The sequence below is a fragment of the Pseudopipra pipra genome, chromosome 2 (assembly GCF_036250125.1).
Source record: "Pseudopipra pipra isolate bDixPip1 chromosome 2, bDixPip1.hap1, whole genome shotgun sequence".
Lineage (NCBI taxonomy): Eukaryota > Metazoa > Chordata > Aves > Passeriformes > Pipridae > Pseudopipra > Pseudopipra pipra.
In genome coordinates this window covers 25,289,652-25,305,373 of record NC_087550.1, presented here as the reverse complement: position 1 = coordinate 25,305,373, position 15,722 = coordinate 25,289,652, and the positions used below count along the sequence as shown (strand labels likewise).

At 45.9% G+C, this 15,722-nt stretch overlaps 1 protein-coding gene across 3 annotated transcripts in view; it reads right to left on the bottom strand.

Moving 5' to 3' along the window:
* Positions 1–15,722, bottom strand: part of LOC135409210 (galactosylgalactosylxylosylprotein 3-beta-glucuronosyltransferase 1-like) — a 29,048-nt gene that overhangs the window by 5,638 nt on the left and 7,688 nt on the right. Inside the window, exons 2-5 of one of the 3 annotated variants that reach the window (XM_064644428.1) lie at positions 3,859–4,003; positions 2,956–3,494; positions 1,328–1,624; positions 734–841 (exon numbers count right to left, since the gene is read on the bottom strand). In XM_064644428.1, the coding sequence (XP_064500498.1) occupies positions 755–841; positions 1,328–1,624; positions 2,956–3,494; positions 3,859–3,970 (1,035 nt within the window). In that variant the 5' untranslated portion in view covers positions 3,971–4,003 and the 3' untranslated portion in view covers positions 734–754. Of the gene's footprint in view, positions 1–733; positions 842–1,327; positions 1,625–2,955; positions 3,495–3,858; positions 4,008–15,722 lie in introns of those variants that run through there. The other 2 variants (XM_064644427.1, XM_064644425.1) reach the window with 2 other exon arrangements.

The window sequence follows — 15,722 nt, the reverse complement described above, 5'->3', positions numbered from 1 at the left end:
TCATAGCTCCTCTGAAGCCTGTTCTTCATCAAGCTCTTCCTAAGAACAAATCAATGATCTCTGATACATTCCTGCCCTCACCAGTGTTGGTTGCCATAATCCCCCATCCTTCTGCTGATCCTGGCTCTGTGAACGGCAAAGGCACTTCCTAGTGCCTTCACTATTTCTCCTCAGCAGCAGATGTATTCCTAGCTCTCATAACGTTGGTACCAAACCCCTCAAACTGAGAGTCTGTGTAGGTTGTGCTTTGCCAGTTCCTGTTCTGTGGTGGTCTAAGCATTCTATCAGCCTTTCCCTGCTGCACCCACACCACAGCTGTTCACGCAGGATAAAAGCTGAAGGTGGATGCATGAAGCACTGCAGAGGTGGCAGGGCTGCTGGGACAAAAGGTTGCTGCAGGAGTGTGGTTTCCTTCCATACACTGTAGGACAACTCCCACACTAAAGAGAGTTTGGAGCTGGCAGAAAGAGTGGAGCAAGGAATTTGTCTTGTCCTTAATACTGAGTGAAGCTGAAGGACTCTGCTGCCACTTTTCTCTCTGTCTGTAAGCTGGCAAAGCTTCCATGTGATCTGCAAGGAGTCTTGAATGAGTAAGAAACTTCTTGTGCAAAGGGTAGCATGGTTAATTACTGGGACAGTCATATATGCAGTTTTTGAGGAAATAATAGCATAAATAAGGAGATGGGTACACATTTTTTGTCCTGTTAAAAACAATAAAGACAAAGGTACTCACACCCTGGAGCTGGCTCTTTGCTTACACCTCTACTCTGGGGTCTGTAAATCCACGCTTGCCTTCATTAACCAGAGTGGGCCTCTCAGTTCTCGTGTGCCAGACCAGCACCTAGAAGGAAATACAAGGAGTTCGAGGGTTCTGGATGCCATGGAAACAATGAGAGTATTAGATGGGATGTTCAGAAACCTGGGGTTCACAGCTGTTTGAAGCATGTGATTCAAAGGGGTTGATCCTGGGAGACACTTCACAGGTGCATGAAACAGTGACAAGGAGGAGGAATCATTCTGGATCAAAACCCCAGACTCAAACCTCTACCAATCCTCCTGGATTTTGGAGAAGCAGTCTGGGCACAAATTGTACATCTGAGGTTCTTTATTAACACAGAATGCGTAATACCGCTTCTCAGCTCTCTCTGAGCTTCACATCTGTGAAGAATTTGGCAGGCTTTGTCTGTCTGTCCCAGCACCATTTGGCACCGACATGTGCCAGCACAGGGCAGGCACAGTGGAAGGTGGAGGAGTAGGGCAGGAGGCTGTAAAAGCAGCCAGGACACAGCAAGGAGATTGTATCTTCAAGGTTTTTTGTCCTACTCACCTTTGTGCAGTTGGCTGCTTTGGGCTCCAGCCCATCCATAGTCACCAGATCCTTCAGGAGACTGGTTTCCTGGTAGCCTCCTTTAACTCCCTCCAGCTTGAAACTGGCGTGAGGCTTCTCCAAAATCAGCTTGATGCTGATAGCAAATCCAGCCATGTCAATAGCAAAGGGACGATTAGGGTCAAAGACGGTTTTCCAGCCCACCACCTTCCCTGCTGGGCTCACTTTCGGAGATTCATATCGCAGCCCCCCAACAAAAGCCACCGGCCAGACGGACACCCTCCTTGTGTAGCGCATCTGTGTGCCGGAAAGAAACAGTGCTGTGAGAATTCAACCCCACAGTGTTTGTCCCAACCCATTAGTGTGCCATTCTCTGCTTTCCCTGGCACCCGTCCTCCCCTGTTGACTTCCCATTCAATCACATCGCTCTAGGCAGCACATCGCTCTAGGCAGCACTACTGCTTGAAGAGCTACAGCTTCCAAAGCCACAAGACTGTTTTTTAGCACATTATCCTCTGAACACCTGCTTCACTGCTTCTCTGTGCCCATGCTCAGTTCCTCAGAAGAATGAAAACCTTTGGTTTCCTGATCTCATTTGGACTTTTTTCCTTTCTTTTGGTAGAGTTTTATCATTTTTGTAAATGCCACGTACAACTTCTATCAGGCTTCTAGCTCTGTATTATCAACGCCACTCACTCCAGTTTCATCCTCACAGAAGTAATCTCCCCCCATGATTGATCCATCTTTGTCCTCATCTATAACAATTTCTCCCCCATCCCCCACCTTGTTTTTTCATCCATGGCTACTGCCTGAAAGAGTGGGTTTTATTGAAATTGTCAGAAAGGATCTGGAAAGAAGTAAGAAAGGATGAGCTTAACAGAGATCTAAAAAATTCTGAGAACTGGAAATATGTTCTGATGCATAATTCTGCACTTCAAGTGGCTTAGTACAGTTTGGCTTTAATTGGTGACAAGGGAGTTTACTGGATTTTTGCAAGTTTACAATAGACTTGGCATCTCACAAAAGCCAGGTTTCCAGCTGAAGTCTGGGCAAGCTTCTGTGATCCCAGAGGCACAGCCCTGTTGTGGTGGCTGCAACTGAAGTACTGAAGGGCAGCCAAGGAGTAAAGGCAGACTAGAAATTCAGGCAACTTTCCTGCCATCCCCTACCCATCACACCCCTACAACAGTGTAGACTTATGCTTTGCCAGAAGTATGTCTTTGGTGCTTATTTAAATTAGGTCAGCTGTCCCTGTGGTGAAGTATAAATTCTGAGGTATATATCCTCTGGTCCCCTGCAAAAGGGACTCTAGCTGGTGCAACGGTGTGTGACTATTCACATCTGCAGCCTGTATCGTGGCAGATGTGCTCTTTGCTCTTTAAGCCCTTTGAAGCGTGGTTCCTGGGTTTGCATAGCTGTAGGTTTGCATCTGCCCTATACGTAGCTGGCATTATGTGCAGAGTGGGTGAGATGAGCTCCAGGCAGCATGCCAGAGCCCTTGTCTCCCAGCTGATGATAAAAGTCCATGTGGTAGACCTCCCTTAGAGGTCTTTGCAAGTGCAACTGGACTTAAGAGGCTCTGCAGCTATATCCTGCTTTTCTGCCCCATGTAATTTTATATCTCTTACCTCTTCAAAGAGTTCCAGGCTGTAGGTATTATCATCATCAGCAAAATACACCACCCCTTCTGGTGGTGCAGTGTTGCTGAAGCTGTCCCTCAGCCAGTGCAGCCCCAGGTTCCTCTGCAGTGTCCCTCTTGGGGTGTGGGATGGGATCCAAGACAGACCCAGCTTCAGGCTCTTGGGCGTCTCCACATTGAGGTGGGTGAAGTTGAGCCCAGCCTTCTCCAGCAGGTTGGATACCAGGTTGGTCCTCCGTGGCGAGTCCTCCACCACCACCCAGTGCAGGTTCTGTACATGTAGGAAGGTGTTGGCCAGGCGGGTCAGCTCAGCTTTTTGCACCGGCCGGGTGTAGGTAGGGGTAATAACAAAGATGGTTGGCAAGGTGTCTGACCATGGGGGAGGCCTGGAGTACACATAATTCTGGATGATTTTAGGGGTAGCCCCTATGCTTTGCTGCTGCCGAGTGCATGATGGGAAGCCTTCTTCTCTCAGTGCAGACGTACCATTGAGGAGAACTTTAGAGGTGACGTTCTCATCTGTCTCTTCTGGGGTAAAGGAAGGAAGGAAGGAAGCAACAGGAAGAAGAAGAAAAAGAAGGAGAAAAGAATAAGATGATGTTAGAGGACTAACAACTGCCAAGCTGCTTCCTCTTCAGGGAGGAGATTGGGACACATCTGTATGAAGTCAGTGCTCAACACAACAGCATCCTCTCCCCAAAGCTAGCCTAAGATGCATGTTTAACATGCTCTTAAGAACAGTTTATGTGCCTGCTGCAGGCAAACCCTTAGGGGGCCTTCAGGCAACTATATCTTTGTTTAACCCATCCCACTAGAGAGCATCTCCCACCAGGATTCGAACCAGCAATCATCACAACCACCAGCACACTGACAGCAGAACTCTTGCACTTACTTCTCAGCAGGCTGAGGTAGTGGGTGGTTGGGTATTGGTGCCACAAGGTTAGGAGAAGAGCCCATGGCAAGGCAATCAGGAGCGTGGTAAGAAGGTTACGTCTCCTCAGCATGCTGCAGGGAGCTTCCAACGCCCAGGCATCTCTCTACCTTTCAGAAAAGAAAAAGAGTAAGGCCTCCAAAATACCAATCATCACAAATGCAGGGAGACATGATAAACGTTTGGCCCTGATTCAGCAAAGTGTTTGTCTAAGTTTACAAGGGGCCCCATTAACACTGCGGGCCCTAACCATGGTCCAGCTGCCCTGGCCAACTCTAGTGCTATTGAATAAAGCTTTTAGCTATTTATGTTGCTATAAAGAACTTCCACTGTCCCATGATGAACCCACTGTCCTTAACTTAGGGTTGTTCTTGTTGCTGATTCTGAAGCCAGAGAAGACTTCTACTTGCCCCCTCTCTGGCACTTGTGTTCATTCCTGAGCTTTGTGGTGACCATTTAATTTGCTTCTTTTGTACAATTTTTTAAAACTGTGTGAAAGATTTGTGTGCCTCCATATGCAAGTGGAGAAAACAAATAATGCCAGGCATCCTTAAGATAGCCAGTATCTCTTTCATCTCTGTGGTTTTAATTCATCCTCCTTATGCAGATGCATTGAGGCAATCAGGGATGCATGTTATCACCTACTAACTTTTCCATGAAATCCCTGCCTTGGTTATTCCACAGTGCTGGTGATGCCTACTGAAAGTTTAATTATTCCACATCACTTTCTCCTTCTGGCTTCCAGTGTTCGGCCATTGCAGCACTTAGTTTAAATGACAGACTTCAGAGTATCCAGCAAGCCCCATCACATCCTCTTGCTGTCCTGGGCTGAAGGCCAGGGAATTTTATGTCTACTGAAGGCCAGTCATCTAAAACCAGGGTCCTCAAAGGGACCTAGGTACATATTGTTCAAAGACAACTCCTTGTCAAGGATTTGGGTCTAGCAGCTCCTCATCTGTCCAAATGGGAAGGATTGCCTTGCTTCAGCCTTAGAGAATGACGTGAGAAGAAACATGACAAGTAGTTCAAAAGGGCTCTGCTTTGCAGTGACAGCAGCCACAGGGTACTCCTGGAAGTTATTAGGAGATGCTATTCTAAATTTATCCTCTGGGACCTTCTTAGAATCTGTCTTTAATTGTTTCCCTGACATTTTACCTTGGTGTCCTGAAAAAACAAGGATTATGCAATTGCAGGGCTCATTAGTGCCCTACCACCAATAACTATCAAACCTATTTCAGCCAGATCTGACAGAAGACTAGCACATCTCAGCAAGTCTTCAAGTGGATGCACATAAGCATTCCCTGTTAAGGTAATTACTGCTACACAAGCTCATTCCTTGTTTGGCACCAATGGTACCACACTGGAGCCACCCCTCAAGGGAATCTACTTCCACTGACTGCTCCCCAAAACAGCCATTCATGGTGATAATCTCTAATGTTTCTTACCTACTCACTCAGTAAACACCGTGGTGCCCATTTCTCTACTTCCAAGCTATCAAAAACTGGTGAAGAAGTGGGCCAAGGAACCTGTGTGGCTGGGGGCACATAGGAGTGTTTTGGTGATGCCAGCAGGAGCCTTGTGCAGCAAACATGCTGGCTCTGCATAGCTTCATTGGGTTTTGATGACTGGGTCCCAGGCAGGTACAAGAGTCCCCTTCAAGCTCTAATGCCAAAGGCATAGGTGTTTGGTAAGCTACAGATCCAGGCTGGACTCGGGGCAGAATGATATTACCCACACCAGGGGCTGCTTTCCCTACAGGAAATACCTTCTCTTCCTAACACAGCACTGCAGAGTAAAGCTTCTGTCGTTCATGGCTGTGAAAACAGACAGAGCCACAAAAGAAATCCAAAAATTGCTAATAACAATAGCAGATACCTAGGTCCACTCAGGCTCCTTGAAGCTCCTTGCTTCCTCTGGTAGCTTGCAATTACAAACGTCCCTGCAGTAGAGTCAGGCAGCCAGTGCTTTTTCCCTTTAATAAAAGGACTTAATTATACAGACACAGTTTCTATGCAGCAGGCCTGCCACTGCTGCAAACTCAGGTTGCTTCTGGAGGGAAGGAGAGGAGGAGGCAGTAGCGGCAGCTGTGTTACCAAGAGAGCACAGAGGAGAGTGGATCAGAGTTAGAAGATTTTTTTAACGAATTCCCTTTCTAGTTCTTTCTCCTCCTCCCCCTTCCAGCCAGCCCTGTTCATGCTTCCCGAACACTGCAAACAAGTGGAGATGCTGTCTGTGTGTGCAACTCCCCTGGTGCTTTGTGCTCATTTATTTCTACATGCACCTTCTCTCTATTACTTTTCCAAAGCAGGCAATGCTGAACAAGTTAAGCCTTGCATAAAGCCCTGGGAAACTTGTGAACCTTGCAGAGGAGCTGACTTTAACCCCATTTTCAAAAAATATCTCTTGGAATACTTTATTTTCTCTTTAAAATGGTGCCTTTTCTCCCCCACTTTCTCCCCCTGTGTCCATCATGCTTGTGCTCTTCTTTGTTGCTTTACATCTTTCACCCGCCTTATCTCAATCGTTAAGAGTCTCTTTTCTTACCTCTTTCCAGGACTGAAGGAATCCCCTGGCTTACTAATAATTTTAGCCTCTGTCTTCTATCCTTCCCCACACAAAGGCCCTTTGCATTCTTTTAATGTCCACCCTGCATAGAATATTTCCCACAAAGTGGTCCATTAAAGCATCACCCTATCCTTTTGAAAACACAGTATCAGAACCCAGTCACATTTCAATGCCTCTGAATAGCCTGATGATGGCCCCAGTGGGGCTTACAGAGGTTTACTGCACATATTTTTACCTACTTTTTATAATTAAAAACAAAGTCTCCTAAGTGGTTCAGATTAATTGCATGCCTGCTGGCAAGCATTACTGTGTGTATTCTTGGCACAACCAGCTACCTTCCTTCTGCCTTAAACTCTTTCAGAGTAGATCCTATTAAATGAGATTGAAGATCAGAAGAAAATTTTGTGATCATCTAAACCCATCTCCAGCGATCATCCGGTAATTCCTGGGTTTAAGCTGTAGAGGGCAGGGACTATCCCTTAATGTGCTTGTACAGTCCGGCACTGATCCCAACAGGAGCCTTTGGATGTGCTCGCAATACAAATATTATTGATTGTACTCTCTTGCTGGCACTTCTCCTCCCTTGCTATTTCTCCTGTCCTGCCTATTCCCCTTTCTCTTTCCTTTTCTTTTTTTTCCCTAGTGTCTCCTGCAGCCCTTGTTTGTGTTACACACCCTTAACAACATTAGCTGGATGTTTGATGGATGCCTTCAATATGCTGCCTGTAGCCTTCTTGAGCTGTTTTCCAATTACACATCCCTCTTCTTAATTTCATCCATCAATCTTCTGTTCTCCATTAAAAAATAAACAAACACACACACAGAGCGCAAAACTGAGCATGATAGGGACAAAATGTTTCTTGTACTGCTTTTGTTTCATGCTGTTTTGTCAGACTTCTCAGTTCCTGAGATACCACACCATTCAGTCTCCGTTTAGGCTCATGTGCTGATGCAGGGGGCCTTAATCTGAAAGGATTCAGGAGAAGAGAACCAGAGAAGCACACAGTGGGAAGAGCTGAATGGCCCAGACTGATACTGAAGAAAAGTAGGATCTGGCCGAGGTTCAGAGCATTGCATGTGACCAGTCCCTTCATCTGCTGTTGACTAATTACCAACAATTTGTTACAGGCAGGATAGCCCAGATGTTGAGAGAGGGATAAGGTTTCCAGGCTGGAGAACAACCCAGGCAGTGATTTTCTCCCTGAACTGCAGAGGAGTTTGAAAGGACATGCTGAGTGAATGGCAGAGAAAGGTGAAAGTTAGGGAGAGACCCAGCTGACTGGAGATTATCAGGCTGACATATGAGTTCAGGTGCCTGCAATTTTCCTACAGCCATGTTGAAAAGCTGCTCAATTTACATCCTCCTTGATAACTCAGAAATTATTAGAGTCACATGGGCTTCGGTAGTTCTGTTCTGAGGTTTTGGTTCTGCCCTCCACCTCCTTATCCGGAACAGGAATGACACCTTTTGAAAAGGTTGGTCTGCAAGAAAGGTGATTTTGCAGCCTCTGGTTCAGGGCAGCCAGTCTGCCTGAGCCAGGCTTAGAAGACCCTGAATGCTTAACCAGCCCCAGGACTGTACAGCTATAGTTGGAGACACAGGCTGTAAAGATCATTATCTTCCCAGAGGGACAAATTTCACGGTTCAAAGTGTCCCCTGGGAACATCCCGCCATCCAGTGTAGAGATTTTCTAGGCAAGCACTCAAAGCAAACTAGTCTCAGCTAACAGAGCCAAAAGTTTCAAGAAATACTCGCTTATCTCGGTTTGTACCATGTTTGCAAGCCTACCATTCTGTGCATACCCTGGGAGGAGAGAGGCGTGGAGAGGGGAGGAGAGAGGAGTGTGAGGGGCAGAACTGGAGCAGAGCTGCAGGTAGATGCAGATGACTCTTAATTTCATGCACTAAAACTGTCAGCAGGGTTTTTGGTTTGTTTTGCCTGCATTTTGCTGCCTCTCTCCATCAGCCCCTAGCCACCTTGAGGAAGTCCATGCAGATTTCATGAGATCCCTAACTCCCGGTGTGGGAGATGTGATGCTGAAGGCAGAGCAGGGAGCTTTCAATTATTGATGAGAGCGACCTCTCTTTAAACAAGGAATGCATAATTCATGACAGCGCCGGTATTTGTGGTGAGCAGCACCGGCTCAGTCTCTGCTTTGCCGAAATGCACAGGAAGCTGCTGTCCCCTCTCCCCCCATTCCCTCGGGCCCATCAGAGCCCTCAGCCGAAATTACAATAGTGTTTAAAATCGAGACAGGCCAAGATGCTGCAGCGCTTCCCCTCACCAGGCAGCTGCCTGCCTGTTTCAGATGTGCTTGATAAAGTGGGAGGATGGATTCAAGGAACCACAGAAGTGGGTGGAATGGGTTATTGCTCTGGAATAAGCAAGGGTAATTACTGTGCAAACACAGCCACACAGGACATTTCTCAGTAGTGAGACTCCTCTGACCCCAAGACAGATCTGCAGGAATAGCATCATTGTAGGACAGAAAGGATGGGCTAGATCTAAAGGACAGTGCCCAAGGATTCACGGTCAGCTGTATTTTTTGTGGGGGTGGGAAAGAGAAGGGGAAAAGGAAAATTTGGTTTTCTACTCAATAAATAGCAATTTCTCCCCTAAACTCTGATGGAACTGGGTGGCTGAAAAACAAAGGGAAAAAAAAGAAGGAAGAGTATTTTTTCCAGGAAGGGAAATGTTAATTATGGAATCATGGATTGTTTTGGATTGAGCAGCATTTGTGCATCTGAAAGATGTATTAATGTCTGTTTTGAAAGGTCATAGAATCATAGAATAATTGAAGGATATGGGTTGGAAGGGACCTTCAAGATCATCTAATGGGCAGGGACACCTTCTACTAGACCAGGTTGCTCAAAGCTGCATCCAACTTGGCCTTGTACACTTTCAGGGATGGGGTGGCCACAAGCTCTCTGTGCTGATGTCTCTCTACCCTTAAAGTGAAGAAAGCTCTCTAATATTTAATCTACACCTACCCTCTTTCAGTTTGAAGCCATTTCCCCTTGTCCTATCAGTACACGCCCTTATAAAAAGTCCCTCTCCAGCTCTCTTGTAGCCCCTTTTAGGTACCAGAAGGTGCTTTAAGGTCTTCCTGGAGCCTTCTCTTCTCCAGACTGAACAATCTCAATTCTTTCAGCATGACTTCATAGGAGAGGTGCATGGAACAGGGAAGAGAAAGGCTCTCTCCTAAACCACAACTGGGATCTTGACCTCCCAGTAGTACAGGCAATGCAGGAGACTGTGGTTCTGTCTGAAGATGGAAGAATATTCTTCTGCTAGGGGTTTTAATCCTCCCTTTGCTGCAGACCTTTTGAATGCCTTCAGGCAAGTGACACCTGCCATCTGAATGAGGTGACTACTTCTCTACCACTTGTGGGGACAGAGGGCAAGGGAAAACTAACTGAGTCCCCTGGAGAGACAAAAATCAGAGAACTACAAATAATAAAACAATACAGGGAAGGATGGCCAGGTCCTTCCCCAGGGCAGGAAGAGCAGAACTACCAGCAGCTGTGGGGTTTCAAGGTTCAGCCCCATCTATACTCTGTCCCTTGGTGAGCAGGCTCCTGTGGGGACAACTTCCCCAGGAAGTGAGTCACTCCCAGTGAAACAGCTGCCCTTCCCAAGTTCCTTTGCCTTTTCCTCAGATGCAAAGAAAGGATTCATCCTCTCCCTGCCAGCTCTGATCTCTTTACCCTATGGGAGCGCAGTTACTTCAGCCCAGAAACCAGACTTGTCCTTGGGGAATACACTATGCACACCCCCCCATCCCTCCACTGCCCACATGAGCCCAAGTCAAGAATCTTCCTTCAGTCTTGGTCCATAAACAGCTTGGCATGGTGCCTTTACCAAAAGCATCCTTATCCCAGACATGTGGCTTGCGTGGGGGAGCACAGACTGGAGGAGGGTGATGCTTTATACAGGGCTTTGTTCCAATTTAAAAAAAAAAAGAAAGGCTCAAAAACCTCAACAGAAAACAAAAAGGAAACTTTAACGAAGCTAATTAAATCTGCTGGCTGTGTCCCATGGGAGCCAATACCTTAGAGACAGCACGTGGCTCAGCCTGCTATCCCCAGGTAGATCAAGGGTATCCAGGCACTATCTGGGCTATCAGCAGGAATGGAGATAACCCAGTTCGGATAAATGCTAGACCTTGAACTTGGCTGCAAAACTCATCCTCGCAGGGAGCCTTCTGGAGCCTGAAAAAGGAGGTCTAAACCAGGCTATTTTTAATCAGCTGAGACCCAAATGTCCTTCATGATCGACCCATGCAACATGTCACTGCCTTCCTGCCCCCTGAGCATTGGCAAGGGTGGGCTGTGACTCTGAGGGACACAGCCCTCTGCCCCATCACAATTTCCCTGCACTGCAGAGCCGTAATCCAGGGATGCCAGAAATACCTGGAGAAAGATTAGCAACTCAGGCCTAAAGAGAAGCAGGTGGTACCAGATGTCTCCTGAGAAAGCTAGCTGTCTCCTGAGAGACCTCTAAGCTTGGAGTTATCCTCTCTTGAAAGGAAAGTCGGGGGCTTATTCAAACGTCAGCTTCTCTCCCCTGCTGCTGAGCTCTAGCAGAACTGAAGTCCTTTTCAGACGCTGATGACTATTACAGAATAATCATTCCAAACATATCAGCATGAATCAGCCCAATATCTGCATTAGCCAACAAAAAAAGGGCTTTTTTCTTTTTTTTTTTTTTTTTTTTTTTCCAAGGAGGCAAAATAATTCTAAGGAAGTAAAAACAATAGCGGATTGTTCCAAAGTTTCTGTATATTTCATTCAGATCTTTCCCTACTGAGTTAACAGCTGATGCCTGTTCAGCAGGAGTGGGAGCTGTCATTTTACAGATTTCTTACAAAAGCAGAAAGGAAAAACCCATAGTATTTCCTTCCAGAACATTTTCAAAGATGGAGAGGAATTACTTTATCAGAGAAAAAGGCATTAGGCATTATTTGATGGATAATTATATTCCACAGGTGCTTGTTTTGGGAGGAAAAAATCATGTTGATCACAAAGCTCCTTCTAAAGATATGAGGCCCAAAGGCCAATGCTGTTCCTGTGGTAGCAGCCAGGATGCAGAGACAGGCTTTGATCTTAGCTATGTGTCAATATGACATCAAATGCAGACCTCCAGAGGAACATGCTATCACTAATGCACACCCTTGATTGATTTAGACAGCTTGTTTTCCTCCTGCTTTCAAAGGCAATGTTGAAATGCTCTTCCCTGCTGGACTTCCTGATTAGCCCTAAGGAGGTCAAAAGAAAGCAAAGGAGAAGCTGCTCTGGCTGAATTCAGAGTGCAAATGAGTGAAACAGCGATTATGCCGTTTAAAATATCAATGTAGATGAATATGTTCCTAAAACCTGTGGGAATACTGACATTTTAATGGTTACATGTATGTGCTGGCACCCTGAAGAATCTGAAGTCAAGATCCATTTTTGCATGGAAGAACTGTGGGCAAGTGAGTGCAATGCAAAGGTAAGAATCCCCCCCAGTTTTTATTTGAGAGTGCTGGCTGAGTTATGTGATCAATAAAACCACCAAGAAAACAGCAAATTTGTGTGGAATGTTTTTGTGGGTGGCCGCTCCATATAGATTAGCACAGAGAGGACACTGACCAGCCCCGATGAGTTGCTACCACATCACGCAGTTGTCAGTTGTGTGAGAAGTAAAAAGAGGAGAAACATCACTTTGGTCTCCCTGATGGACATTTTTGCCGTTGCAGTTCTCTGAACTGTGTGAAATACACTTGCTTTGTAACTAGCTGAGATGGTCCAAAATGCTAATTCTGATTTCTTCCTCCAAATAAATCATCAGCACTCACCAGATTTGCCACTTGCTGCACGGCATCCGAGCGTCATGCAGACATTTTTATAAACAAATGTAGAATGGAGAAATAAATTGGCACCTAGAGAATTGTCTTTTGCAATAGATATACGTTATGGTCCGCTGCTCGACTTGTACCTTCAATGCCACAGCTGATCTGTGTAGCTTGGGCTCGATTAAAAGAAACAGTAAAATGAAAATTAGAGTCAGAAAACAGTGTTTATTTTTCTGCCTTCTGTATGTGAAATAAAAAGAGAAGACTGCAAAGGAAAGAAGGGACAGGAAGGTGATGGCCAGTGTCCTGCTGTGGCTGTCCTGCTGCCCTTCCCTGTCCTATCAGGGAAGCTGTTGACCCTGGACTACAGGCAGGTCACATCTGAATTAGGTGCCAAGGTATCAAGAAACCCATATGCAATTCCCACCTCCTGGGAATGCCACGGGAGCAGTTAGCGCAGTAGTTGAAATATCTAACTTGGACACTGGCAGCAGCTGCCAGAAGATATTTAAATAAGTTTTATTTTGTAGAAAAGATAAGCAGTGGATCCATTTGGGTGAACAGATGGAGCTGAAGAGTAGCAAAAGTCAGTGCCCCTTTCTGACAAAAATCCAAGCCTACTAGAAAAAAAAGATGTAGGTTTTGGTTTCTGCTTTTCCATGTCTTGCACTGTGAAAATGGAAGAGTCTGTTGGGAAGGCAGGGAAGGCTGTGAGGGCAGACGAGCTCTCAGCACAAGAGACAAACTCTGATCTCTCCCTTAGAGTGCATAGGGTTGCCATAGGGCTTGCTTGTACAGGGCTTGCTCTCTGCCATGTTCCTTAATTGCACCTGAAAGCAGACAGGTCTAAGAGTCATCTTTACACACAGTGTTTATGAACCTTCCCTTGAGAGGGAGGTCAGCCTATGCTGTATTGTACTTGTGGGCTTACCTGTGAAATTGTGTGCTTCAGGCTGATCGAGACCTGGATGTGTAAGTGGGTGATGCTTCCCTCCAACCTGGTAAGTTGCCTGCTCTGTCTGTTTCTTGAGTTTGAAGCATCATCTTTGCAGAAATACAAGCAAGAAAATCTGGGAGATGCCTCTCCCCAGCTCTTAAACCTCTGCAGTCAAGGTTTCTGGGCCGTGCTGTCCTTCCTACCTTCCTTCCACATTCATGGGCTGCCAGTTGGCCTTGGACAGAATAACTCATGAGTAGATACTTCTGGTTGAAAGGAAAGATGAACTAGGCTTTTTTTGGACCTTCCTCTGCACTTTGAGAGCCCTTGGAGCTCACTTCAAAGGCAGATCAGGTTGGCCTGAAACATCAGGTCAAAGAATGGTTTCTTGTTAAAATTAAAAGTGGGCCGATGCTGTAAATCTGAGAGGTGGATCTGAATCTGTCCTGATTCTGGGGGTGAATCTGGCTCTCTCCTTGTGTTACAGGGAGGAAAGGTTGCTCTGGTTATCAAAAAACTGTGTGCCTTGGATCAGGGTGTAGTCTCCCCACACACAGAGATGCTGGTAAAAGTGGCAGCTGCAGAAGTAGAAATTGGATCTCTGGAAACTCAGAAATGCCTTAAAACAAGGGGCCAATTTGTCTTTACTAGACAATGAACTCCTTTCCCCGGAGCATGTTTCTGGTTGCTTTTCACAGATTTTGTCCTGAACTAGATTCCATATATTAAGTGACTGTTAACAACCTTTTTTCTCTGTCTGTAGTAAAGTCTCCTTCTTCAACTTATCAGCTCTTTCCCAGCAGAGCAATGCTGGGTGTTACCCAAACTGGGCTAAACTTAGGATGGTGTTACTAAGGTTGCTCCCACCCACATCCTTCCCAAACCCCTGCAAGTGTGTACACACCCTGCATCTCTGGCTGGTGCCTGGCGTGCTGGTCTTCTGTCGACAGTGGTCTTGTATGTCCTCAGCGTGACAGTGACCTTGGTATTTCTGAGCTACAGCAGCACAAGACCAAAAGCAGTTCTTTGTGAGGACGTTTCTGGAAGTCAAGAAGTCAGGTGAGGCATTCCTAGCTTTACACGTGCACATGTGAACTACCTCTATCCCTTACCAGCTCCACAAAAAATAACTCTGAAGGATCAGCAACACTTCCTAGACAGAGGAAACATCGAAAAACCTCTTGGGAAGGAAGAAGGAAGAAACTGGACTTCTGCTCCTGCTGCTGTAACTAATTTGTAGGCCATCTGTGTTTGTCCTGATGCTCAGGTCAGGACCCATATTGGTGTTAGGAAAGAAATACTTGGTATCAGATTTTATCACTCTGGTAAGTGTGTTGCAGAAGGGAGCATAAAGAAGCAGAAATCTTGCTTAGTGATTATTTTGCACCAGTGTTAAACAGTTCCAGGACTTGGTTTGACTTCCAGGGAGCTACAATCCAAGCGTGGCTTTGGCTTGATGTACTATGAACAAAACTTGCTGGGATGGCAGCTTATCTACCACTGAATGGGAGCTGGTGTTGACAGGAGAACCACGTGTCCTCTGCAGCACCTCCAGAAGAGAGTACTAGGTGGGATGAAGGGTGCAAAATTTGTCTAACAGACTAACGCGACTGGGAGGGCAAGTGGGGAGACTGGTCATGGTACAGGAACAGTATAGGATTTGTTCTCAAGCGGGTGACAAGACTCTTGGAGGTGGAAAGAGCAATTTTAAGTTATCCTTTCCCAAAGATTTGTAAACTATTGGTTTGTAAGCTATTGGTGTAAACTATATTCACCCCCAAAAGTCTTCTTAACACAGAGGTCAGCAGTGATGATCTTAGCAAAGTGTTTATCAATGTCCTCTGACTTCCCTTGTAATGGAGCAGCTGACGCATATCAAGTAATAAGAGATCTGTTATGTTTTTCTTAATGCTCCAAGAATCTTATTCTAACATGGAAGTTAGAAACTTCACTTCTGCTGTAAAGAAAGCTCCCGTTATAATTTGAAAACATGCAGCCAACCATTGTAGACTTGAGGAAAACAGGAAACAGCATAAGAGTTGCTAACCAGAATGGAAAACACACTGGGATCACTGGAGGAGCTGTGGAGAAGACTATGGTCTGATACAGTGCAAGAGGTGCTAGTATCCCACAGTGGAGGGCAGAGGTGTGAGTGAAGGAAGAGCAGGGGACTGGACTGAAGAGGACACCTGAAATATCTAGTATTTTACAAAACAGAGGCTGTAAGATGTTGACAGGAGCAGGATGGAGGATGTGGTTTCAAGGGAAAAAACAAAACAAAAGAAAAAACCAGGATGGGGGAACAATGTTGGCCAGGCTGAGATCTGCCACTTAATAGCACTCGACAAAATGCAAATAATTTCTCCTTCCAAAAGATCTGCCAGGAGACGCCTCAGCTATCTGGGGTCAGTGGTTAATACTCCTACCTCCTTTCTTATTGCTCCACCAAAATGAGGAGCTGGCACACGTCTGAGGGAGGAAAGAAGCTT